Below are 27607 nucleotides of genomic sequence, written 5' to 3'. Positions count from 1 at the left end.
TCCAAGGAAAACCATTCAGAGTCATTCTACTGTGGAAAAGAGCAAAAATCCATGCTGGTTCCACCCCTCACTCTCTTGGCCAGACACAGAGGCATCTTGTGTTGATCGCTGCCTTTCTTCTTACTCCTTGAATAAGAAGGGCACAGCCAACAACGGCTTTTCCTTTCAAACTCATCTCAGACACTTGATTTTGATTTAAAAAAGAGAAAGATGATTGAAGGGGATGAAAGAGGGGAAAAAATAGGGTTTGTTGTACATTTCTGCTCATGGCAACAGCTTGAACTGATTAGCTGGTTATTATGCATTCTTGTGCATGGCTTTTCACAGCAGTCTGATCCAGAGAAACATCTCAAGTCCTTTTCTGCATGGCTTCTTGCAGGCAAACCTGACCTCAAAGAGATTAACCAAGCCTTGTAATTTGAAAGAACAGACACACCCAAAATCATCAAGTGATCAAAAATATGGTATGAATAAATATATTTATCAGAGTGTGTTCTGGATTCTAATGATGGTAACAGGAGATAATTAGCATGCAAGAAAGGAAAAAAAAAACCTGACAAACCCACTAAATTTAAAAAAAAGAAGAAGGCAGTGGCATTTCTTTAGGATTGTAAATGTCCCCTACATATATATATATATATATATATATATATATATATATATATATTTTTTTTTTTTTTTGCGTTTCCTAAGAAGAACTTGCAAGATCCCTTTAAACAAGTTTAGGGTAGTAAAATCAATGGGAAAGATTCAGACCTCTGCAGGGTTTGCATAGTATGCAGTTAATTCTCTTTTTACTCTGTTCTAAATATAATCCTGCTCATTTGCATGCCAATCCCCAGAATGCTTTGTAATTTCACAACTCTTGGCTAGTGGTCTCAGCACTTATGCTTTCAGAACAAAGCAAAATGTTTAGGGCGTGTCTTTGGCTTTAGTCTTTTTTTCTTTTTTTTTCCCCTGTGCTTTGCAAAGAGTACAGAGAGGTGACCTTTTCTTGGCATTCATGCTGCAAGCCAAAGGATCACAGAAATAAAGTGGAGAATGCTGTGGACTTTTCCTGTGAAGACTGCATTCAGTCTAGTTACCCATGAATAACCAGTCACTTGGATTAACTCACTCGAGTGAGTTTCAGGGGGGTTTGGCCTGCCCTTTAATTATGTGACCAGGCTGGTTCATTTTAGGTTTAGGGAAAGCCTAAGTCGGAGCATTCTGTACCCTCATTCTGCCGATGCTTTATGTAGCTTCTTTATTGCAAAGGAAGCCTTTAACTTAATGAAAAGATGTCACAAAGTGTGGTTGGTGGCCTGCCTTATAGAAATGTGAATTCAAGTTCCCTAACACAGACCTAGTCATGCTCAATGATAATCTGCGGAATTTCTGTGGAGGGGGGGAGGGTTAGGATTCATAAGGGGGTGAAGTGATCATAAGAGACTTGAAAAGGGGGGCTTTATGATTTTTGCACAGCAAGCCATTGTTGTTGTTGTTATTCAAATAGTGTATTTGGGTGTGTCTTTTTTTTTTCCAGGAGAGTTTAGAAAGCTCCCCCATCAGGCCATCCCTCAGCCCCCCTGCCTATTTCCTCCAAACATGCCTTCCTTGGCCTTTTAATTGAAGCACATAGCAAAATAAGAATATATTCCAGCACCGAAAGATCGTGTCTTTTGCTCCTAATAGCACACTTACCTTTGTCTCTCAGCCCTGCCTAAAGTAAACTCGGGATTGTGACCAGCACACATCGGACCGCTCACAAAAACCACGGCTGCGCAGTAACGCGCCAGGGCTTTTGCCTTCTCACTACAGGTGTTTTCTGCTCCTTGCTCACGGAGCAGCGTTACTGCTGTTTCATCGATTCTGAGAGCCAGACAGTGGAATTCCTTTAAAGCACAGTATTTCGAGAATTATGTTTACAATACAGAGAACAGCTTTTGGTAGCCGACACGGGGCCCCCTCGCAACCTTCCGAGAGTGAGGGTTACTTCGCATTTTTTGATTCCCATTTTCATGGTCTCGGGATAGCAGCGGCTGGCCAGGCTGCACAAAGTCGGCGCGGTTCTCGGCTTTCTAAGGGGATCGCGCCGGCTGTTTATACACTCGGTGACCAGCAGAGGCGGCGCCCGGCCTCCGCGTTAACAAAGGCGGCGGCTGCGGCATTCAGCCCGCAGGGTGGCGGAGGAGGGCGGGTGCCCGAAGAGAAGCCCGGAGCCGTCTTCTTTCTGAAACGAGGGTCTGGAAGGTGGGAAATCGGAACAGAGTCAGGTCGGAGGCGTGGGCTTGGTCCGCGGGGACGAGAGGGCGACGCTGGTGCTTCTCTGCCGACACTGGGGACTGCAGTATCCCCGCCCCGAACAGTCCCTCGCGCCCCCTGGTGGCGGTGGAGCAGGCTGACTCTGCTGCACTCGCAAGTCACCAAAAAGGAAGAAAAAGAAAAAGAAAAAGTGGGTGAGGCAGATGCAAAGAGGAAAATCAATAGGGATAAGAGAGTAGAGGGAGGAGTCGCAGATCAGCCATTCTTGTCTTACGGGGTTCCAGCTGGTACCGCAAAAGAAAAAAAAAAAAAAAAAAGCCAGGGCGTGAACGCGAGTGAGGAGGGTGTGTGTGTGTGTGTGTGTGTGTGTGTGTGTGGAGCGGGGGGGAGGTCGGGGGTGAAAGGGGGACCAGAGAGATTTACTATTGTCTCTGGCAGCCGCCACGGGAGCCGGGGAGGGGGGCGGAGGCGAGAGGAGGCGGCGGCCGCGGCCAGCGCACCATTCGCTCCACCTGATCTCGGGGCGCTGTGCGCTGAGGAAGACGCGGGCGAGCAGGAGCAGAAGGAGGAGGGAGGCAGGCAGCTGCTGCAGCCACCGCCGCCGCCACCATGTCCTACCAAGGCAAGAAGAACATCCCGCGCATCACGGTGAGTCGGACACCACTCCGGCTCGCTCGCTCGCTCGCTCGTTCTCGGCTGCTCTGCAGGGGCTTGGATCCTGCCGGCTTCCCCGGGCCAGTCCCCAGGGAGGGACCGCGACCCGGGGTCCGAGGGGGTGGAGAGCGGCGGTCAGTCCAGCCGGCGCGGCAGGGCGCCACCCAGACGGAGCGACCCTGGGGTTTGGGGAAAACCAAACAAAGAGGAAACCCAAACAGTGACAGTGGCGTGGAGAACTTTGGGTTATTTATCTTCCTTTCCCACCGCTCGGTAGTTCCCAAATAACAGGCCCTCCGTCGACCCCCGTGCCACCTGGGTCGTCCGTGTGAGCTGCCCCAGGCGAGACGTGATTTTTTTTGTAGAAGGTTCCTTCTTGGCGGGGTGGAGCATGGAGAAATGACACCTTTACCCAGAGGTCTTGGTTAGCCCGACCGCTCCCATCTCTGAGCTCCAGCCCCGTGGCTCTGATGGGGTGCCTGACCATCCGTCCTCACCTTGGCCACTGCTTGCTTGTATTAACCCCAGTGCGTATCTCGGTGCGTCATACTTGGGGACTGGACAGCTAACGTGGCTGTAGTGAGAATAACCAACTTTTTTTTTTTTTTTTTGGCTCTTGGTGCATTTGCATTTTTTCCTGTAATTACTCCCCTTTTCCCCAAGAAAAGGCTGAGTTTTTAGAGCACATTTTAGTTTGCGGTGGCAGGCGCGTGCTGTGTGCATGCCGCGTCCAACTGCCATTGTGTGCAGAGCCGAGCCCTTGCGGCCAGCGGGTGTCAGACGCGCTGGGCAAGCCCCTAGGGCGGGGTGGAGCGGGGATGTGCCATAACCAGGTAGAGAAGCCTCATTTTCGTTGGCGTCCAGCAAGCAGCTCTCGGAGCAAAAACACCGCGCCCGGGTCTGGGATTTCTCCAGAATGCGCTGAAATGACGCCCCCCCCCGGAAAGGACACACGACAGGCTGGAATGGACAGTTTTAAAAAAGGGCAAGACAAAAGCAACAGAAAACCCACTGACATTTGTTAGTTGAGCACGAAGCAGTGCGGTTGTGCTTTGTCTGTAGCGAGTGAGGTGTGTGTGTGTGTGTGTGTGTGTGTGTGTGTGTGTGTGTGTGTAGTGTGTAGTAAGGGAACGTGTGGCTACTCCATCTTTGCAAGACGAACAAAGGAAGTGATGAGCTGGCCCCTGGGAGGCTCTGCAGCTGCCCTAGGGCAGTGATGTACCGGCTTCTGTAGTTCATTTGCCCCATCCACTCGGTTTTGCTGTGGGCACGAGTCTGTTTGCACTTGTTCCCGTTAGGCTTGGAACAACCTGATTGCCGTCCAGGACCTTCCCCTCTGCAGGCAGGAGGAAGCCCTTCTTGCTTTTAGTGCACTTTATTGTCAGGTGGTTTATTTCTCTTGCACTATCCTAGCTTTTCATGCATCTGAGCTTCACTGGACACACATGCGCCACACCCCTACCTGCTGCCCATCTGGTCCCAGGGGAGGAACACTCTCCAGGGGGACAGAGTTGGGATGGGTAGGGATTCTCTCGCCAGGTAGAGGCACTGGGCTTAAGCCCATCCTCCTTGACCACTACCTGATAGCATTGACTTCACATTATTATAAAAACATAATGAGTCTTTTACAATTCACAGTATTTTCTCGGTGCCAATTGGCTTTGCAAAAAACTGTGGTGATACTTTTTTTAAACTGATTGGGACAAAAGCACAATTTTTCTACTTATTTCTCTAACTCTGGAGAGATGAACCACCGCTCTCATGCTATGACATGTGACAGCTATGCTGTAAATCTGCCACTTGCTGTATATCCAGTATGCACTTGCCATTTCTGTTTGGGATAAGCAGAGAACAGATTATTTTTTTCTTCCCAGTCTGACGGCAGTGGTTCTTCTTAGATTCAGCCTGTGCCCTGGTATTGAGGGCCACACCCATTCTTCTAGGTATCACTTAAGCCACCTTTAAGGAAAGATACCGACGTTTAGCCCATAGGGTAATAGCCTTACAAGCCCCTGTAATTGTGTTGGTGCCCCAATCCCAGGGCCCGGTTTGCAGGGGCTCCCTTTTGTTCCCGCTTGGATGCTCTTCCCTGGGGCGCATCCTTCATTTTCAGTGTGGCTTCCATCCTTTCTCTGCTCGTGGGGCGTGGCGCTGCATAGCAGCCTCCACCACCAAACCCGGGCTGTGCCTACGGCAACTGAACGGCAATAGACGGCGGTTGTGAATTTCTTCGAGCCAGCCTGCCTTGCATTCATTGTTGAGAGGGTTGTGGGGTGGGGAGAGGCAAAAGGGCAAGACTGGAAGGGGCTTTTGATCTTTGGGGGAAATAATGCATTTGTCGATTTTTCTCATGCTTTGTGTTTGTATTTCTTAGAACATGGATTCTATTTTAGAAGAAAACATAATTCTTGTACTCTTGCATGTCCAAAGAAGAGTATGGTTATGTACATACTACCAGAGGCTAACTAGATATAGGTAAAAACATAAAAATATGGACATAGGTCTATATATTCACAGAAAATATGATTAAAGATCTAAATATAACATATATCCCCTGCTGTCAAGTCTAGTCCAAATTTTAAACGGTAAGATTGTGGAATTTGACTTAATTTCCTATCCTCTATATTCCTTTCTGTGCAGACTGCCCCACCCAGTAGCTAAAATGTCCCTGTAATCTGAGACCGATGGGGGCAGTCTTTCTTGCCAAGCACCTCTGCTTCGACAGGCACCACCCTCTGCCACAATTTGGGGGACACAGGAAGGTTTTGTTTGTTTGCTTGTTTTCTGTTTTTCCTTTCCTTCTTGCTGCCCTCCTGAGAGGAAAGCATTGCTACTACCCTGTGTTTATCGGTTTCCTGGAAGGGGTTATTTCTCTGTCGCGGGTATAATTGGCTGGGGCTTTCCCTGGGAGTAGCTCCAGCCCCAGATCTCATTGTTCTTCTCAGGTCATCCTCCTGCGTGACCTGCATGTGCTTATCCCAACACTAGCCCTTGCTTCTAAATGTCAGAGACAGCAGTTTGGGTGGTCCCGCCAGTCAGAGCAGGGACCTGGTATTGTCATCCACCTCTGTCTCTGTCTCACACAGTTCCTGGCATACAGATGCCTAATGAGAACTGGTTAAATCAATACATGAATTAAAAATTGCTCCTACCAAGAACAGCTCATACCTACTGAGTGTTTCTTTGGTTTCAGATATTGTACCTTACATGCATTGTTTCATTTAATCCCTCAAATCAACACTGTCTGAGAGGTACTATCGTTATCTCTGTTTTATAGATTTTTTTTCTCTGCCCAGGGTCAGAGATATACCAAGTATTCTGGGCAGGACTCAAACCTCCACACCTGACTGAAATCAAAGTGCCTCACCGCCACACTGGTCTTGGTGGCTCCACCCCGACCATCATTCTGAGAAGGTGACAGTGGGGCAATGGTTTAGATCCTATAACGTGGTCTCTCTTATTCTTTACATTGAATAAATGTAAACTTGAGAGATGGTATCTGACCGTCTTGACTCTGCAGGTAGAAAGTTTGCTAGTTACACTCTGTTTTCTTCTGAGAGAGGCTGCAGCTTGAAGCTGGCAACAAGAGTGAGTGGAGATCTAACACTTAAGTTCCAGTGCTTTCCAGGTATTCTCTTATCGGAGTCTCTGCAAAAACCCACTTTACAGTTAAGGAGATTGAGACCTAGAGAGAGGAAGTCAGTTATCCAGAGTCACACACCGGATAGGAGGCAATGCTGGAAATCAAACACAGGTCTTGTCTGACCTCACAGCCTCAACTGCCTGCCTCGTAGAGGCACCTGCAGTGGGGATTTTGAAAGGTGTGGATTAAGAGCTCCAGAATTCCCTCTAGGAGACAAATCGCCGAGAAGTGCCTTTTTGCAAATACTAACTGGATTTCTGTTAATACAACCTTGCAGCTAATGCATTTCTGCTGCATTGGAGATTGGGGTATATGTGTGTGGCGTTTGAGAACTGCTGGAAGGCACACACTCTGGAGCATGACTTGGAAGGTTTGGCCTCTAGGGTGTATAATCAGGGCCCTGTGATCTCATTTGAAGGGTGTCATTGTGAGTGTCATGGGAATTTTTCATTTGGGAGGGGAAGTGAAGGAGCTGTGTGAACTGAAGGAATACCCAGGTCTCTGTAGCGCTTGAGCTGGGGGCCTTAGGCTAGACTACAACCCAGGGAACGGGCCAGTGAAACCCCATCCCTGGATCTGTTTCTGCCTTTTGCTTCAGGAAGTGTCACTTTGGATTGGGAGCAAATATTAGGAGATGCAGGATAAGAGTTTGGGAGACCAAAAGAAGAGATGTCCCCCAAAACCAGCTTGATCCATGTAAGGTGTATTGGAAGGGAAGTTCCAGAGAAAAGACAGGAAAAGTATCAAAGACTTAGAAATGGGAAGCATCTTAAATATCTGATCATGAAAATCAAGCCCTGCCTGGGTTGTTCATGTGTTACTTTATTTTTTGTACAGGTTTGTGGTGACTTGGAGCCAGGATATTCTTCTTCCTCAAACACTAGTGAAATGCCTCAGGTGGATAAAGAGAGCTCTGACTATGAGTAGCTATGACTGAGCCAGCTGGGCACTTGGGGGAATTCTGGAGAAATAGATTTTCTGAGAGGATTCAAGTCTATGTAGTCAAACTGTCAATTTACAAATAAAAATCCTCCCTTCTTATCTCACTGGGCTCTTGAAAGGCTCAGATGAAGGAATGACTGTGGACAATGGTCTCTAAACCCCAGATGTATTCAAGCTGGGAAACATTTATTTTAAAGTCTTAACTACTTTGAAATGGGGAAATTAATAAAGGAAGATTGACAAAGGTCTAGCTTATTAAGAGACTACTTTAGGAATCAATGTTTCAATAAAAGTTTTCAAAAACAAATGAAAATCAGCACAATGTTTTAAGCAAAGTGTGTTTTCTGGTTTAGTTATGTTATGGTGTTTCTCAGAATTATGCTTACCTTTCATTTCTGACAAGCTACTCGAGGCTATTAGACTGCCTTTGGACTTTGATACGGAGATTCTCTGTTAACCTAAAGAAAGGGCATTTTCCTTATTTAGGATGAACTATATTGCTTTCAGTCCTAATCAGCTTCTAGCCTACACAGACACAGGTTATGGATACCCTTTCTAGCAATTTCTTCACAACTCCCAGTTGAATGGCTTTTTCTCTGTCCTTTCTCCTTAATTAGGGAAAAAGTAGTAAAATTGAGATAGAACTGAAAAAGTCTTCATGTCCTAAAGGGCTCTCTCTTCTTTACCCATTGACATATCTCCTAGAACTGTTTGTCTGCTTACTATATTTGAAAAAAATTACAAAATTCTTACAACAGTAGGAATGTCTCCCTGGGAGGTAAATGCGCCTCTCTTTGATTAAGTCATTGCTTGTAATCATAAACGAAGTGGAAATGTAAATATGCCATCTCCTCTAGGGACAGATGATAATCGAAGGACTGGCCTTTCCCTGGTCACTCCCTCCTCAAGTCAGTGCTGTTTAACTGTTCTCCCATTTTCTGTAGCCAGAGGGAAACCAATGAGAATGGCCCTGGACAACCCAGAGGAAGAGGTTCCTCTGTTTTCAGACTCTTCTACTGTGAAATCCCCTTTTCATCAAATTCAATATGTGTCTATTTCATATATATTCATTGTGAAATAGATGATGATACATATGTAATACACCAAAAGATAGTTTGGTAGAATAGGATGAGCCCTTCAAAGGCCAAAGATGGCCTCTTCTTTGGCTCTAGTCTGTACGTGGAGTCTAGTACAAAAACTACTTCTCTGGGGGAACATTTCTCCTGTTAACTAGATTATAGGGGACTTAGTGCTTGGACTAAGCCTAGTGGAGCTATTATATATTTATCATTACCATTTATTGAGAGCCTTAGCACAAGTGACATGGATTATCTCATTTGACTCACAACAGCTCCTATAGCTCTAATGGTTAACCATCATTCTGTGTTCTGGATAGAGCCTCTGAGAGATTAAGTAACTTGACCAAAGTGACACAGCCACAAAAGCAAGATTCTGGGATTGATCCCTCCAGGGATGGGTTAGTTCACAGGCGGGAAAGCCGTAATTCCGTATTCACGGATGACTGTCCCCACCCCCTTGCCACCAGCTAGCCACACCTGTTAGCTCACTAACGGGGGCCAAAGTTCACAGAGTGGAAGGGGTGGGGATGGTCAGGCCAAGACCTCTCATATCACCGTTGGAACAACTGAGTCCACGTCCCCCTAGAAGTGATTCGTGCATTGCTCTGCCCGCTGTCTGAGTTAGCTTCTGGCTTTCCCCCAGGAGCATGTGTGAGTGTAGGGTGGAATCTATCTTGCGTAAGTACAGATCTGGGCCCAAGGTTCCTTCTCACTGTCTGTCCCTGTCCTCTTCCCAGACATAGAAGGAGCCAGGCTCTCTGTTCTCCTTCAGCAGGGCCAGGAACATAGCACACGCCCTGCACTCTAAGCCAGATGGGGAGCTCTGCTTAGGAATGGTCCGGGAACGTAGGGGACATCTGGAATTCAAGGGCACAGTTCCCTTGGCTAAGTTAGTCTTTTTTTCTGTGGAAGGGCTGGGGAGTGAGCTTTCAAAGATAAAATAAGATTTGATTTTTTAAGAGAGGGGTTCCTCTGATGGGTGGAGCAGAGGAACCCTTTTGTTTGGTGGCGCAGGAAAAGGCAGGAAGCCCCTGATGAAGTGTTGGCACATTGTGGTCCGGGCTGCCCTTACCTCTGATTTCTCTGTGACTCTGGGAAAACCTTATTATCCCCCTCAGACTCTGCGTCAGTCAGATGAGGGTATCGAACTAGATGGTCCTTGAGTCCCTGCCAGTGCAGATGACCCTGTGAGCCTTTATTTTGTCTTCTGTTTTCTCCTGAGATTATGGCCATCCATCTATGCTGTGTTCTAAATTGGAAGAGGGGAGTCCTGATCCCTCCCCAGAAGGGAAGAGAAAACAGTGAGAAAGTGAATGAGGGCGGTAGTCGTTGGCTTAAATTTAGTGGGAGCAGCCAACATCTGTGTTGGGTAGAAGGGTCTCTGGTTGCTTTTTCTCCTTAAAACCTTAGCCTATTCTCATTCAGAGAGTGAACTTGGTTAATAGACTGCGTGCAAGAGAGCAATGGAATGATGATGACTGATAGGTCCTTTCCTTAGAAGAGCTTTAGTATTCATTCCAATGAGTATTATTAAGATGATACCATGATTCATTTGCTGGCATGTATGGTGTCTCTTCTGAATAAGGCTGCCATTGATAAGGGCACAAAGGCGCCAGTTGCCCCAAAACTAGACTGGTCAGATAAACAAGCAAACCAACAGGGAACAGCTCCCAGTCTATAGATGCTCTGCAAGCTCTTTTCACTTGCTGCTGCCAATATCTGAAATGAGGTGGCTCCCGTCCAGTGGAAATAGCCTCGTGCCCAAAGGCCAAATAATGTCGTGGATGCTCCTTTGGGTAGGGGTGGGTTTTAGTTTCATTGTCACTGAATTTCTATCACTTTTCCTTTGGCTGGCACATTTTAAGCCCTCTGTAAACATTTATTGAATGAGTGGGTACATTTATTTAACATTTACTTTGCAGGAATAATGTCAAGTGAGCAGATGATCAGAACATGTGTGCATTTGTGCTTCTACATCATCTTCTCTTTCACTGACAACTTTGTAGAATATTAACTTTTATTTATCTGTTGGCTGCATTGACACGTGGGGTCTTTGTTGCAGCATTAGAGATCTTTCTGTTGCATTGCACGGGCTTCTCTCCAGTTGTGGTTTGTGAGCTTAGTTGTCCTGAGGCATGTAGGCTCTTAATTCCGTAACCAGGGATTGAATCTGCAACCCTTGCATTGGAAGGTGGATTCTTAACCACTGGACCACCAGGGAAGTCCCTTTTCACTTCCTTATATTTCTGTTATTAGCTTTTATTCCTAAAATTCATTTTTGGTTTGAGGGGTGGGGACAGTTAAAACACATTTTTCTGAGCTTATCTCTGGCTGTAAGTCATACAATCGATAGTCTCAATGATCTAAGTGTAATTATAATCATTAGATCCTTTAAAGGGGAGCATCTATAAGGGAAGGTAGAAGAGGAGAATTAAAGTATATTCATATAATCTAAAATACTGCATTTGAAGTACCATGTGTATAAAGATGTGTCATATATAGTTAATCAGGTATGATAATACCTTTTCCTTTTTTGAATGAATATTTTGCCCATGATCATCTTTTTGCTTAGCAATGTGATGCTTGTCACAGGAGCATCTGAAAATAATAAGAATTAGCATTTATTTATCCTGTATTACGGCTTCCCTGGTGGCTCAGCGGTAAAGACTCTGTCTCTTATGCAGGTGCCTCGGGTTGGATCCCTGGGTTGGGAAGATCTGGAGAATGAAAAGGCAACCCGCAACCCACTCCAGTATTCTTGCCTGGGGAATGTCCATGGGGCAGCAAGAGTTGGACATAACTTAGCGAGTAAACTAACATCACCTTATTCTGTATTAAGTCCTTTTTATTTCTTATCTCATGCAGTTGTCAAAACCACTCAGTTAGGTAGATGGCTTTCCAACTAGATCTTCCCATTTTATTGGGAGGAAACTTTGAGAGATCAGGCAATTGGCCTACGATCACAGAAGCCTTTCAGTGGTGGAACCAAAATTCATACTGACTCAGAACCACAGTCTTAACCCCATTCTACAGCGCTGCCTTAAATTCTGCCTTCTTTTATCTTCTTGTACCTATGGGGTCATGACACATCTGTCCAAATTGGAGTTAGTTACCGAAGGCATGCTTAAGTCCTTCTCCACACCTCTTTCCTGAGGGGCAGATTATGAAAGATCGGAAGCACAGTCAGTTGGTCCCCTTCTCTGCATAGGTTTGGGTGCCAGAGCCCTGTCTGGTTCCCTAAGCTCCCCCGCCTTCCCCTCGGAGCAGCCTCGCTTCCAGGCTTGTTAGGAGGAGCTCCCAACGGTTGTGCTTAAACACAGCCAGCTTTCCAGGAAGGTGCCCGCCACACTCAGCACTCAAGGCTGTTGTGCATTGAATTAGCAAAGGATACCCATGAGGGCGCTCTTCATCAGGTGGACTTGAATGCCTCCTTCTCATGCTGTGTATGCTGCGGCCCCCCACCCCAGCTTCTTTAATAAATCCTAAGCAAGATTCCACCGAAGTGTTGACTTAATGGGGCTCTGTAAAACTCAGAGAATCAGGAGATCCTACGAGAATGTTTCAGTCTAGTCTCCCCTTACAGATGAGGAAACTAAAACCCAAGTCTCAATTTGAGACTGAATTAGAGCTTTTTCTACTCTCTGGTTTACTGTAGGGCACTAAAATTTACAAAATGAGTAGGTTCCCCCCCCCCGAGTTGTGTCCAAAAAAACCATGATGTTTTTAGAAAAATTTACCAAAAAAAAAAATAAGGACAATAAAAATAAGTGAAATTATAAAGTTTGAATATACCCATTTAAAGTGTTTTCTTCATACTGTATATACTGTTTATTAAAATAGTACAGCACCTTATTCATCCTATTTTATGCCCTGCTTTTCATTCTGTAGTGTATTATGACATGACATCTTTCCATGTTTTAAATATTGTTTTATGCCATAATTTTATTCTTTTTTTAAAATTGAAGTATAATTGTGTTATAATGTGTTAATTTCTGCTGTACGGCAAAGTGATTCAGTTATACATAGGAGTATGCATGTATATATATCTCTTTTTAATATTCTTTTCCTTCATAGTTGATCACTGGCTACTGAATACAGTTTCCTGCGCTGTACCATAGGACCTTGTTCTTAATCCGTCCTATATATAGTAGTTTGCATCTGCGAATCCCAAACTCCTAATCTCTCCCTCCCCCCACTTCTCCTCCCCCTCCGCCTTGTCAACCACAAGTTTGTTCTCTGTGTCTGTGAGTCTGTTACTGTTTGTAAATAGGTTCATTTGTGTCATATTTTAGATTCCACGTATAAGCATATGGTATTTGTCTTTCTCTTCCTGACTTACTTCACTAAATCTATCCATGCTGCTGCAGATGGCATAATTTCTTTCTTCCTATGGTTGCATAATATTTCATCGTATGTATGTACCACATCTTCTATACCCATTCATCTGTCCGTGGACATTTAGGCTGTTCACGTGTCTTGGTTACTGTGATCAGTGCCGCTATGAACACTGGGGCTGCGTGTATCTTCTTGAATTACAGTTTTGTCCAAATATATGCCTGAGAATGGGATTGCTGCGTCATATGGTAACTCTGTTTTTACATAACATAATTTCAAATATCTTCATATTGTTCCCAGTGCTTCAGTCAGTTCTGTTTTGTTTGAATTTTCGATTGTTTCCGAGACCTTGTATTCAACAGCAAGAAATGAAACGGTGGCCGTGTTTTCAGTTGCTGCTTTTTAGCGGAAGTCAGAAGTTGCCCCATGCTAAGTTGAGTACCTTGCCCACATTTGCTCAGCTTGTGTTAGATTCTGATTTGAGTCCCAGTATCTTTGAGGTTAGTCTTATATTCTTCTCATCTCTCTACTTGATCCAGCAGTTTTGCCATTTTCAGGGGGAAAACTACTGCCCCTCTCTATTTTCTCCTGCTCTCCCCATGAGCACGTGTTTGTCCCTTCACCACCATCGTGCTTACCTCCCTGTCTTGCTGAGGCTGCTGACATCTGTAGAGATACACCGTGTCTCAGGACCAAAAGCTACGCAGCTGGAGAGGAAGTATGCCTGTTCTCCTCTCCCCTCCTTCTCCTTAATGGCTTAACCTATAAGCTTGGAAGCTGGTTTTAATTTTACATTTTCTGTGTATACGTGTGTTTGTTTTTAAAAAATTTCCCCACTTAATTCTTTCAAGGAGAACTTTATTTGAAATTATACTCTCTTTCCCCCCCAAGCCAATCTGTGTCCCATATCTTGATGCGATTACTTTGTTTGGGGAGATTGATAAATTCAGAGTGGAGTTTCTGGTTTATCCAACCAAGTTGGTTTAAATTATGGCCTTAGAAAGGGCTTGCAACAACCTAAAACATTTTAGAACAGTTGAATGTAATCCTCTTCTGCTTCTAGAAAAATCCATCCTAGATTTATTCCACAAAGAAGGTATGTTTTTGTTTTGTTGTGTTGTCATTCCAGTTATTTCATTGCATGCTCTATCTCAGATTCTTTGCTGTGAGAAATCAACTTAGCATTGGTTGGTTAAGGCCAGGAAGAGAAATAAGAAATGCATTATTCCAACCCTCTTATTTTAAGGATTAAGAAAATGTGGACCAAAGAGGGAAGATAACTTGCCAGAGGTCAGGCAGAGAAATAGTTTTTGAAAACATGCATGAGGCAAAGGACTCATTTCCTTTGCGCTGGTTCAGTTCTTTTCTCACATTTTTTTTTAGGGGTAAAATGTGAAGGGTGTGTTATGAGCAGATTTGTATCCACTTGAAATTCATGTGTTAAAATTCTGACCCCCTAGTACCTCAAAATGTGACTGTGCTTGGAGATAGGGTCTTTAAAAGAATAATTAAGTGAAATGAATTCATCAGAGTGGGCTCTGATCTGGTGTGATGGGTGTCTTACCAGAACAGATTAGGACATGGACACCCAGAGAAGGACACAGGGAGGAGAAACTGGGCAAGCTGAGGAGGGTGGCCTCAGAAGGAACTAACCCTGCTGACACCTTGACCTTGGACTTGGAGCCTGCAGAACTGTGAGAAAATAAACGTGTGTTGTTTAAGACAACCAGTCTGTGCAACTTTGCTGTGGCAGCAGCAAACTAGTATGGAGGGAAGTTAAGAACAATGACATTTAAAATTCAAAATTTCAGATTTGTAAAGCTCTTAGTGAACAGGAAGGGGAAACCCAGGTAATTAGTTTTTTAAGGAAATAATGCCATGCCAAAGCCTGTACTAACTTGATTTTCAATCATAATTTTATATATGGCATCTCATTTCATGCTATAACATGCCTAAAGCTATATATAGCTCCACCTTATAGATGAGGAAACTGAGGCTCAGACATTTAACTTATCTAAATGTATGTATTTATTGACTAAGTGGTGAAGGTTCGTCCAAATTCATCTCCTTGCCTGACTTTAAAACCTTCATCCATTACACTGAAGTTGACCTGAGCTATTTAGTAACCATTGTTAGGAAGTTGCTTAAAGATAGGAAGGGAAAATTTTCAGTCACCTGGAATCCACTTGATCGATTGATCAGGAAATATTTGGCTGTTGATTTTAGGATAAAAATGGAGATCAGGGAAATTTTAAGATAACATATTTGAGTATCTCTTCCCAGTGGGTTCACATGTCAAAATGAAACCACATAATGAAAAATTCATGTTCACAGTGATGGACCCTAGGCCCTAAAGAAATCTGACCCATCAGAAGAGAATCAGTTACCCATGCTGGGTCATATTTGCTAAGGCAGGAAAGCAGACCCATACATACATCTGTAACACAAGGGGGCATGGAAACAGTCTATGCCAGAGTTTTGCCACTGCATATTTTACTTTTATTTTATTTTTATTATTTACTTACTTATTTTGGTGTGGCACTTAGGGTCCTAGCTCTCCAGCCAGGAATCAAACCTGCATCCCCTGCAGTGGAAGTGTGGAGTCTTAACCACTGGTCCGCCAGGTCTTATTGCTGAAAAAAGACCTGATAAATGTGTAATCAACCAAAAAAATCAAATGAACTTGAGCTGCTGGTAAAATCTTTTGTTAGGATATGGGAAATAGAAGATGCTTTAACTACTGAACATTGACAACTCTCTTACAGCAGTGTCGTCCCTGTTTTAAGGTAGTGTGGTCTATCATTCTTAAACATATGGGTTAAACTTATTTTCATGTCCCCCTGGCAACTCCGATGGGTTAAGAATCTGTCTGCAATGTGGGGGACCTGGGTTCGATCCCTGATCGAGAAGATCCCCTGGAGAAGGGAATGGCAATGCACTCCCGTATTCTTGCCTTGGAGAATCCTATGGACAGAGGAGCCTGGCGGGCTATAGTCCATGGGGTCGCAAAAAGTTGGACATGATTGAGTGACTAACACTTTCAAACTTACTTGGACTTTATCAGTAAGAATATACAAGCAAGTTGAGAGGTGCCTGGGCTTTGCTTACAACAGATCCTGGGGACAAGGCCCAGCCCAGCTATATACCTGCTGTGTAACTTATTGGGCTCTATCTTTCGAAGAGACTCTTGATCCAGCCACATTTCCTCATTTTTTCATCCCTGCCACCACCACCTTGCTAGAGCTTCCATCACCTTACTGCAGGAGCCTTCCACTGGTCTCAGTGCCCCCATGTTGCTAGCCATCAGGTCATTTCTTCATGCATGAGTGAAGTGATCCTTTAACTTGTAAATCAGATCAAGTCACTCCCCAGGTCAAAAATTTGTTTTGGAGACTTCCCTGGTGGTCCGGTGGTTAAGAATTTGACTTCCAGTGCAGGGGACATGGGTTCAATTCCTGGTCAGGGAATTAAGATCCCCTGTGCCTCAGGGCAACTAAGCCCACGTAACACAGGGAAGACCCAACGTAGCCAAAACAAACTCTGTTGCACTTGGAATAACACCCAGACGACAGTGCTCAAGGTTCCACGTGGCCTGGCCCCTACTATCTCCACTGCCTCTGGAGTATTGGCATCAGACATCTTCCCTTCTCTCTCTCTCTCTCACCTAACATGTGCAGCTCAGAGCTCCTTCACTCTCTGCACCCTTGGAGATGGGAACAGTCTTTTCTAGGAGTCTTTATTTGTGAAGCTCAGTTCTGCAGACAGCTTCTTAGATGTGCCTTTTCTTGAAAACCTAGTCAGAAGCAGTCCCAGACCATTCCAACCCTCCACCACCCCCTCACCTTCTTTCTAAATGTCACTTATCACTGTTGAAATTACACTACTTAGTAGCTGACTTAATCTTTGCTGTTTCAACTGCTACAGTTGTAAGGTCAGGGATTTAATTTTGGTCACTCATGTGTCCCTAGTACTGTGAATGGGAGGCATTTACAAATATTACACGAAGGAATGAATAGATAAATAAATGAATGAATGGAAAGGCACACTGTTCCTTTACTTTAAACACATGTGCTTTTCCTCAGTAAGCAGTCTGGGGAGGACAGGTGTCCAGAAAATAGGGTTATCAGAAGACAACTATGTCTGTGAATCTATTTCTATTTTTATATAGATGCATTTGTATTATTTTTTAGGTTCTATAAGTGATATCATCTAATATTTATCTTTCTCTGACTTATTTCACTAAGCATAATATTTTCTAGGTCCATCCATGTTGCTGCAAATGACAATATTTTATTCCTTTAAGGTTGAATAATATTCCATTGCATAAATGTAGCGCATCTTTAAAAAAAACTTCTATTGTGTATAGTTGCGTGTTATATTGTTTTCTGCTGTGTAGCAAGTGAATCACTTATGCTGCATGCCCAAAACTAACTCAATATTTTGAATCAATTATACTTCAATTAAAAAATCAAAAATTAAAAAAAAAAGACAGCTAAACTATCTGTCTCGTGGTCTAATCTCAAGTGAATGAAGTGATCAATGAAAGATGAAAAGACTTGGGATAATGGACACAAGTCCTAACACATAGATGAAAACCTGCTGCTTCTGAGATGACTTGTAAAGATTCGCAGAAGTTATAACTTATGCTATTTTTTAGACACAATTTAATACATGTCACAATGTACATCTTATTCTATTATGCAGAAGATATCTGCAACTGTAAACCTCAGCAGCCCAAGCATTTTTGGAAACATTCCTGAGCAGAGACATGTCATAAAAGAATGGATTAGTGTGGAACTATTCCAAAGAAGGCTGTTCTCTGGTGTTAGAATCACAGAATGTGAGCTAGTGACCACTGGGAAAAGAAGCTTGTAACTCATGGCTTTGCAGGTAGGGATGAAGTCGGTGGGCCCCCAGGCACAGAGAATCAGTTCCTATAATGTCAGCATGGCATTTCCAAATAGAAAGCAGTCTTGAGTATATTCCAGGAGGTACCTTTTGGGTAAGCCTTGGATCTACCTTGAAGGTGAAGAATCCTTTTCTTATTAACTGCCTACTCATTTTATTTTCGAGTTCTGGTCGTTTTCAAGTGGTGCCTCAATTGTATTTATTTCAAAGTTTCATTTCATTCAAGGTCTTCCTGATCTCTTGAAGTCTTTGTTTTCGGGACTGTCTGCAGTTTTCTCTGTCAATAGAACTCAGAGAAGTTTGGGGCTTAAAAAATAGTCAGAGTCAAAAATAGTGCTCAACCACCTATTGATCAAATGAAAGCAGAGCTGTGAGTTTGCAGGTTCCTAGGCAGTCAGAAGGCGTGACCCAGAGAGTCAGTCATCACCATTGTCATCTTCTTTTGTCAAGAAAAGAGCCAGAAAAAAAGAGAAAATGCCTCATCCCCCTTGTTTCCCATACTTCTTAGGAAGTGTATTTGGGTTCTGATAGGAAGGTAGTTAAGACATATATGTTAACTAAAAAGAGGTGGAAAGTCAGGCTACTTTTCAAAGATAGAGACAAAAGTGGGTAGTCATCCAGCTGAGAGACATTGACCTGAGATCTGAGTTCATCTTTTAAAGAAACATGCATTTCTTGAGCACCTACCATGCACTGGGATTTGGGCTAGACCTTAGTCCTTTGGGACAGATATCATTCCCCTCATTTTACAGCCAGGGCTGTGAGTCCAAAGCTCTTCTCATTTCATCATTCATTGAGCTGCCCTGGCACTGACTCACCACCTGGACTTCACGACGGAGCAAACTGGGAGCATCTCGGGTCTTTGAAACAGCTCCTCCCTCCCACACTCTCTCTCCAAGGACCCTTTCCACGGCAGCGTGGTGCGAGCTACAACACGGTAGCTGTACCTTCTTGACACATCCGCCACTGGCCAGTTTTAGGAGGCTGCAGAAGCCATTGGTTGTGTGCTTGCAACCGCAGTCACCAAGCAGCCCCCGCCAATTTTAGAAGTACAGGGTGAGACTTGGAGGAGAACCCCCGTAGCCTCCACAAATAGATGGGGAACAATTGCCTGTCGTTTGCAGGTGCTGCTCACACATTCCAAGGCCCAAGCATGATTGCTCCTCTTGGAATTGCATTTTGGCTGGCTTTCAGCTTTACTGAAAGAGTTTTTTGTTTCTGAGCAGCAATAGGGTGGGGATTCACTAGGCTTCCCTGTCAGTCCAAAGACCCAGTCAAAGCCGGCTGCCAGATGCCCATGATCAAAGTGGAGAGAGAACTGCTTCTAAAAGAGGGAAGTAGGTCCCATTCAGCGGACAGCAGCCCCAAGAGGCGAAGTGCTTTGCTCAGAGTCGCAGAGCTGGGGCCAGAATCCAGGTCCTGACTCCCATTTCAGGAGCCTGGACTATCCTTCATTCCCATTCAGTTGGTATAGCCATCTTAGTGTGGAGTTAACGCAATTCCAGCCATCAGCTTCTGACCAGTCTCTTAAATCTCAGGTCCTTTTCCCTACCTATGTGCTGTGTGACTGACAGCCCCTCAGAATTATTCTTCATGTTCTTGCACCCCAACTTCATGACTCTCCTTTCAATTCTCCATGTTTATTAATGGCTTCTTTCTGACCAGCTTGCCTTGACATGTCATTCGCCTTTGGCACATCACTTCCTATTTGTCTGTCTGTCTGTCTATCAAAATGTAGTTAATTTACAATGTTGTGTTAGTTGCAGGTGTCAGCAAAGTGATTCAGACACACCCGCATATATATATACACACACATACATAGATATCATTTTTCAGATTATTTTCCATTATAGTTTATTACAAGATTTGAGTATAGTTCCCTGTGTTCTCCATTAAGACCTTGTTGTTTATCTATTGTATATATAGTAATTTGTATCTGCTAATCCCAAACTCCTGTTTATCTCTCGCCCACCCCTTTCTCCTTTGGTAACAATAAACTTGTTCTCTATGTCTGTGAGTCTGTATCTGTTTTGTAAATAAGTTCGCTTATGTCATTTTTTTAGATTCCACATGTGAGTGATACCATATGGTATTTGTCTTTCTCTGCCTTTACTTCACTTAGTACGACAGTCTCTGGGTCCATCCATGTTGTTGTAAATGGCATTATCTCATTCTTTTTGATAACTGAATATTGTTCCATTGTGTGTGTATATATATACACCACATCTTCTTTATCCATTCATCTGTCACTGGGCATTTAGGTTGCTTCCTAGATACTGTAAATAGTGTCACATCACTTTCTATTACCCTTCCTTGCTAAGCAGGTTCCAGCTTTTCTCCGAAGTGTATTGTATGTGTTCTAATCCATGCTCTTCCTGTCACCTGGAGCACAGCAAACTCCTTGTTCTCTTTTGTATAATTTTCTGCATTAAATCACTTTTGAAAGTTATAAAATGACATATGTTTTGTGCAACTAGTGAAATAATGTATAGAGGAAAAAGAGAAAAAAAAGTTTCTCTACCTCCGCCCTTTGACTCCCTGTCTCTTGCCATTCCTAATGTCGATGATTTGATATGCATCCCTCCAGACCTTTCTGCTGCTCACATGGAAACATAATAAACATATTTACATGTAGTATATTTGTTTGCTTTTGCAAGAACAGTATCGTATTTGACACATTGAAATGTACTCATGTTCGATATTGCTTCAGTTCAGGATTAAATTTAACCTGTTTAAAAGTCTCTGCGTCATAATCCGCAGTGTGGCCGTGTTCAGTTTATTAAATCGTGTCCCATGGCTGGCCGTTCAGGGACTGGACTCGATGTTTTCTTTCTGCCTCTCCAGCTGCCGTCTCCAGGATTTTCTGTATTGCTCCGTGCCCTGGACCTGTCTGGGCTGCATCAGTAGGTCTTTTGCCCTTGGGCTCGGGTTTGGATTTAGTTCACGTGGTGCCACTCAGTGTTGAGGGAGGGTGGATGGTGAAGTCAGGGTATTTCGCCCTGACTCCATGCTGCTGGGTGACTGTGGAGTGGTGGTGTGCCCCTGCTGCAGGGCACATCTCCTGGCAGCGCCCTCTCCGTATACCTGCCCCCACTTTGACTCTGGTGATCACTCCTCTGGCCTCGTTGGGCCTGGGGATGGTGTGACTCTCTGTTGTTGGTGGGCCCTGGGGGCTGCCCATCCATTTAATCTCCCTAAAGCCTGCCCATGCCTTGTTAAATAATCCCTTTGTTAAATGCTCTTTAATAATCTACTCTGAGTCTTCCTTCTGTGTCCTGGCATCCTGAGCAATAAAGATCTTCCTTTTTTTCCCCACTGACATTTGCTATTACTTTCTAACTAGTTCCTTCCTTTATCTCGAGCATGTTCATTCTGTCAGGTTTTCTTTCAAACTCTGGGGTTGTATTTCACTCATTTTCTCAAACTCCTTCCTGAACTCTCCAGGACCCATGGGATAAAGGTGAAACCCAAAGCCAGTCGTCGTTTGCATCTCCCGCTTCCAGGATACGAAGTATGAGGGACGCCACCCATTTCTACAGCTTCCTCCCTGAAATGCATGTCTTGCATTGATAGATTTGGTCTCACGGTGACTGGTTCTGTGACACCAGACCCTGTGCCTTCCTCCCCCCGCCCCAAGATGCCGTGTGTTCATCAACTCAGTGGGGAAAAGAACAGATAATTCATTTCATGGAGGAGTAATTGAACAAAATGTACATAAAGCTTGTAAGAGTTTCTGGCATGTTGGAACTTTTCAGTAAATGCTGGTTATGAATTACTCTTCACTCACTCTGATCAGAATTCCTGCCCTTCTGCACGTCTAATGCAACATCTTCACAGCCAGTAGTCACACAAGTGTACATTTCAGGAATGAATTATTAAAACTGCTTATCCCTAGAATCAAGGCCTGGTTGAAATTTCAGGCCCTCTTCCCTGATGAACGAAGCATTTGGCTCTCACACAGGCTGTTGGGCTAAGGGGACATAGTCTGCTGTTTGAACGTAGCTAGACTCCAGTTTCCTAGTCTGATTATGAGTATGGAGCTTTCCTCCATAGCTCGTGGATTTGAGGCCTCAAAAAACAATGCCGCACAAATGAAACAAACAGAAAAAATCCAAATAGCAAACAAAACACAAAACTCTCATATAAATCCAGACCAAAGTTGGCCAGGAATTAAGTCTCTTAAACTATGGACTTTTTGTCAATCTCTGTTCTACTTTACACTTGTCCTGAGCAATACAATGTGTTTCTCAGGTGCTTTATATCTAATAGTAGTAGCAACCAACATTTGTACTGCCATTTAGATTTGCCTTTAATTGGACATGTCCATAATCAGAGCAATAAAATAGAGGTGGTAGCACAATAGAGAAATTAGTAGAAATATTTGTGATGCCTGCCACTCATGGAGCCTTTTCTATAAGTGCCCAACACTACATCATCATATTTAATTCTCACAGTAGCCCTGGGAGGTAGGCAGTTACCTGTATTTTACAAATAAACAAATGGACCTTTCACTCAACCAGAGACGCTGAGGCCCAGAGATGGATCCATTGAGTCACTTGCCTAAAATCACACAGTGAGTCAGTAGCAGAGATGCCAACACAGCTTTGGCTTCCAGACTCCCTTGGTCACTGCTGCACTTCTGGATGGCTCTGAGAACTGCGATTAGGGCTGGTTTCCATCCAGACGGCAGCCTTTCCATTTTCCTCTCCCCTAAGCCCAGCTGAGGATGTACCACGTTTTTTTCTTGTGCCCAGATTTGGTACATCCTATTTTCTGATGAGGCATGCTTGTCCTCACTCTAGATTTACTCCACCCTGCCCTCTCCCTCCTCCTCCCTAACCTTTTGACCCGGTGAGCCTGCCTAATCCCCAGTACCCTCCTCCCTCTGCTCTGCTGCCCAGGATCTGGGACATCCCTGTGACTCTGCTTCGGGCGCTGCTCTTACTTCTGACAAAGCAACCCATGTCGACCCATACAGGTCCTTGTTTCAAGAGCAGGGAGGGTGGTCCTGCAGTTACATTACGTCATTTTAGATGATTCTGAAAGAGGGCATTCGATAACGTTGAACCACATAGAAAGAAATTTTGTCTCCTTTCAGGTGAAGGAAAAAGTCTTCAGGTAGTGGTGATTTGTCTTGAACACCCTCCCTGCCCCCCCAACACTGGGTAATCTACCTTTTAACAGAGGTAGCAGATCTGAGGCCCATCCTTCAGAATCCTTTTGAGGACGGCAGAATGCAGCCAAAATTTCATGAGGTTTTTATTGTGTTCATTCCTGGGTTTACTGTCTATTTTTGGTAAGTGATACTAGCTTAGGATTTATGGGAGTGAGACAGTGTTTACTTTAAAAATACATTTATTTCAGGATAATATTAAGTAAATAACAGTACAGTTTGTACCAGGATCTGTCCAGTGTCTTGGAAATACACAGTGAGGACTGAGGTTTGGGCTTCACAAGCCCAGCTGACCTTCCTGCTTGAGGATAGGATGACTTTGTGGCTCCTTCTGTTCATCGCTGGGTCATCTCTCCCCTTGTCATCCTCTGGTTCCTGGCCAGGTTTTCCACTTGTGCTTATCCGTGTTTGGGACCCTGTTCAAGATTGGGAGAGCGTTATCGGGGGCTGGGATTAAGATGCCATCCACAGTTCATTCCGCCACTCCAGTCTGACCCAGGCAGCCACGTCACTTGTCTGGCCCTTTGATAACCATGTCTTCAAATGGTGAACATGGAGTTGTAGGGGGAGTAATGCACACAGCTGGCTTTGGTGTTCTGGTTCAGAAGATGGGGCCGCCACCTTGCCCTGGTTAATCCTGCCCTTGGCCACTGCTTCCTCCACCTTATGGTTGGCCCTCCAGGGCCAAATCGAGCCCTTTAAAGAAAGTGGAAACAGTGCTTGCTGTTCGTTACGCATTATATATAGTGGGCTATGTTCTGAGGGTGATGTCCCCTGTTAGCTTCCATTGTGCACACTTAGTCATAAGTATATTTGGGTTGGGTGATGAGAGAAAGGAGGTATTCCTTTTTCTTTTTTTTGGCAATGCCATGTGGCATGTGGGATCTTGGTCCCCTGACCTGGGGTTGAACCCATGTCCCCTGCATTGGAATCGCAGAGTCTTAACCCCTGGACCACCAGTGATGTCCTGGAGGAATGTTCTTGAGATTCACCTGTAGCAGTTCAGAGTTCTGAAATAGCCAGCCCTGTACATCTGCCCCCAGCTTCAATAAAGACTCAGAGCCAAGAGGCTGCATTGCCCTCCAGGAAGTCTTCTTTTCTCCCTGACCTCACTCTCTCTCTCTGTCTCCATGGCATGTTTGTCACTGAGGGGCCTGGAAACTGATCCATGCTTTGGGCAGGGAGAGTGAGTTTGGGGGCTGGTTTCAGACCTCGCCACCCACTCCGCATTCTTGAAGGAGGAGGGCATGTAGATTGTTATCTGCTCACGGAGCCTTATTTCCAAAGGAAGAATGACCTGGACGGGCCGTGGGAACCTGCCCTTTGCGGGTGGGTGTAAACAGAGAAGTTTTGGCTGACCTTGGCTGCTGGTGGCAGGAGCTGAGAACAGTTGCTGGGGGTTGGCTGGGGACTGGCGTCTCTGGAATTCCCTTTATGGAAAGGCCTGTTAGATTTTGATGAACAGAGTGTTGGTTCAGTTCTTCTAGAGTGTTTGTGAGAGGGGCACTGTACGGCAGCCATTATGATTGGAAGAAAGAATAACCACAATAGTAACTCCCATACATTCCCAAGCAGAGACTCACCATCATCCTAACCACTACCCTCAGAGAAAGTGACCATTGTCCCCCATTTCACAGATGAGGTAACTGAAGCCTAGAGAGATGAAGTCACTCATCCAAACACAGGTAGTGTTTCTTTGAGAAGTCAAACTCCTCACCCAAGGTTGCATATTCAACAGCAGAGATGGGTTGAGAAGGCTGCTCTCCTGGGAGCCTTGTCAGTACCTTTTTCTGAATCCCATAGTGAGTCAACCAGGACTGTCTTAGAAAGCCTTTACTCCGTCTTCTTTAAATGATGCTGCTTTAGGAAAGAAAAGTAACAAGATTTCATCTGTGTAGTCTATCCATCTTGTTTATTCTTAAGAATGGGAGTGTTTTTAGGGAGTCAAATCTAATTATACAGATGGGATTTTATTTTAAATAACCACCTGTGCCTTCATCTGGACTTAAAAGGATCTTGAGTCCCCACTGAGGGTCGGAGTCTGTGCTTTGTGATTTGAACACAGGTAATAAAAGATTTGACTGTAGAAGATTCCATCTCCAGTTTATATCCTCTTTTTTTTTTTTTGTCCTTCCTCGGATTAGAGTTTTTGTTCTGAGCTGCTGGAATGTCTGCAGAGCAGAGAACAGATGTGTCCTGAGTACTGTCCCGGGGCTGACTTTATTGCCTGGGAAGAAATCCATGGAGGGCTCTGGTTTCTCTGGGAAACATATTCATATTAGCTCAGATGGAGGTGGTAATTTAAGTCCTTCAAGTTGAATACTAGGTGAGGAATACTGAAATGGGAGCCGGCATCCCCAGCCAGCCTGAGTTCAAGATTCTGTCCTTGTATTCGCTAGTCTAGTTGGAATCATAGCCATTGTTAACAGCATTTGCTTGTGGGTTTTCTTTCTCCCCCTTCCTCCCTCTGCACCTCTGTCTTTTCTCACTCCTTTCCTTCTTCTTTTTTCTCTCTGTCTCTCTTCTCTCCCATTTTCTCACAAACTCTTAATTTTTTATAGTTGATTTCTCTGATCATTATCATACTCTAGTGAAGGAAAAAAAAAGTTGGACTTTATCAAATGTCAAGGGCCTCTGCTATCCTGGATAGTAAATCAGGTCTCTCTGTAAAATGCATTAATTGGGAGATTGGGATTGACATATACACACTATTGATACTGTGTATAATCATATAGATAATGGCTTCCCTGGTAGCTCAGCTGGTAAAGAATCTGCCTGCAATGCAGGAGCCCACAGTTTGATTCCTGGGTTGAGAAGTTCCCCTGGAGAAGGGATAGGCTACCCATTCCAGTATTCTTGGGCTTCCCTGGTGGCTTAGACAGTAAAGAATCTGCCTGCAGTGTGGGAGACCTGGGTTCGATCCCTGGGTTGGAAGATCCCCCGGAGAAGGGCATGGCAACCCACTCCAGTATTCTTGCCTGGAGAATCCCATGGACAGAGGAGCCTGGCAGGCTACAGTCCATGGGGTCGCAAAGAGCTGGATACTACTGAGCGACTAAGCACAGTACATAATATAGGTGACTAATGAGAACCTACTATATAGCCCAGGGAACTCTACTCAATGCCCTGTGGTAACCTGAATGGAATAAAATCCAAAAAAGAGAGGATATATGTATATGTATGGTTGATTTACTTTGCTGTATAGTGGAAATTAATACAACATTGTAAAGCAACTATACACCAAAAATTTTTTTGAAAAACACACAAACACCATTAGGCCATAAGGAGCAGGTCTGATGCACTGACTTTACAAGGAGTGGTTTACAAGTGATTGGATTCCTGAAGTTTCCTACCACAAAGAAAGCATTCCTGCACTGGACTTGTCATATTCAGTATCAGAAAGAGCCACCTGGCATAAGGTTTACGGATTATTGGTGCAGTAGCCTCAGGTGGAAAGCAGTCAGGAGCCAAGAGATGGAAGACCTGGATTTGCTTCCAGCTGCAACTAATCAACTCTGTCACTTGGAGAAAGTCATCTCTCTCTCTGTGTAGATCTTCCATTTAGAAAATGGGAACAATAGTCCCTCCCCCGTAAGTTTCTTAATTCAAAGCATTTTACTAAAATTTAAAGTACTGTAAATAATGAGTAGAATAAACGGAACTAGTATTTATAGGTATTTACTACGTGTTAGCATGTTAGATATTTTATATATACATGTACACACACACACTTTTTCCCCTTCATCCCCCTTATTGCATTCTGGCCGCCACCCTGTGAGGTGAGCCTGGTGTTATTAATACTACCACTGTGAGCTAATAAAACTGGGGTGCTGAGAGGTTACGTCCTAACTCAAGATCACAGTCCTGGTTAGGTAGTCAGCCTGATTCTCCCAGTACTGGGAGAACCCTGCAGAGCCCAAGCTTAGTGGCTGGCACACCTGGAACCTGGCTGGGCTATAAGAGTGGGCTGCATTGAGTCCTGGTGGCCGTGCAGCGCCTGAGGCAGCCACAGTCCTTGGCGGTTCAGTCTCTAATTAGCTTCATATTGGGTTCCAAACCCCCTCCAGGTTATTCCCATGTGCTCAGGAAGTGCCATCATTCCTTATAGGTGTTAATGCATGAGAAACATTGGTTGGCTCACGCCTACCAATGCAGGAGACATAAAAGATGCAGGTTCGATCCCTAGATCAGGAAGATCCCCTGGAGGAGGGTTTGGCAACCCACTCCAGTATTCTTGCCTGGAGAACCCCATGGACAGAGGAGCCTGGTGGGCTACAGTCCATAGGGTCACATAGGGTCAGACACAACTGAAGTGACTTAGCACACACTCACGCATGCATTAACCACTTTAATAAAAGTTTGGGGGACAAGCTGAGGCCCCCAGGAACAGCATTTGCTTGAGCTCTGTGAGTTGTGGTTTTGATACTTCTGCTCTCCATGATAAAAAACAAATAATAATACTGTACTAAATAGAGCAGGGGTTTTATTATCCCCATATCTGAAACCTGTGCAAGGCCCCCACTTCATCTTTGTGCTCATTTAGATTTTTGATGATTGGGTCAAAATTATTTCAATAGCATTTGAACAGTTTTGAATGATGCCATCTCAGTGATATTAATTCCACTTGAG

General features: G+C 44.4%; 1 protein-coding gene across 3 annotated transcripts in view; it reads left to right on the top strand.

The window, feature by feature from the left end:
• Nucleotides 1-27607, top strand: part of DPYSL3 (dihydropyrimidinase like 3) — a 117380-nt gene that overhangs the window by 47884 nt on the left and 41889 nt on the right. Inside the window, exon 1 of one of the 3 annotated variants that reach the window (XM_061423901.1) lies at nt 2594-2892. The exons of 1 other annotated variant lie outside the window; for it this stretch is intronic. In XM_061423901.1, the coding sequence (XP_061279885.1) occupies nt 2854-2892 (39 nt within the window). In that variant the 5' untranslated portion in view covers nt 2594-2853. Of the gene's footprint in view, nt 1-2593; nt 2893-17700; nt 17788-27607 lie in introns of those variants that run through there. One more of the 3 variants, XM_061423903.1, reaches the window with a different exon arrangement.

This window comes from Bos javanicus, chromosome 7, assembly GCF_032452875.1.
Source record: "Bos javanicus breed banteng chromosome 7, ARS-OSU_banteng_1.0, whole genome shotgun sequence".
NCBI classification, from domain to species: domain Eukaryota; kingdom Metazoa; phylum Chordata; class Mammalia; order Artiodactyla; family Bovidae; genus Bos; species Bos javanicus.
The sequence above is the reverse complement of the archived record's forward strand: the minus strand, read 5'-3'. Positions and strand labels throughout refer to the sequence as shown.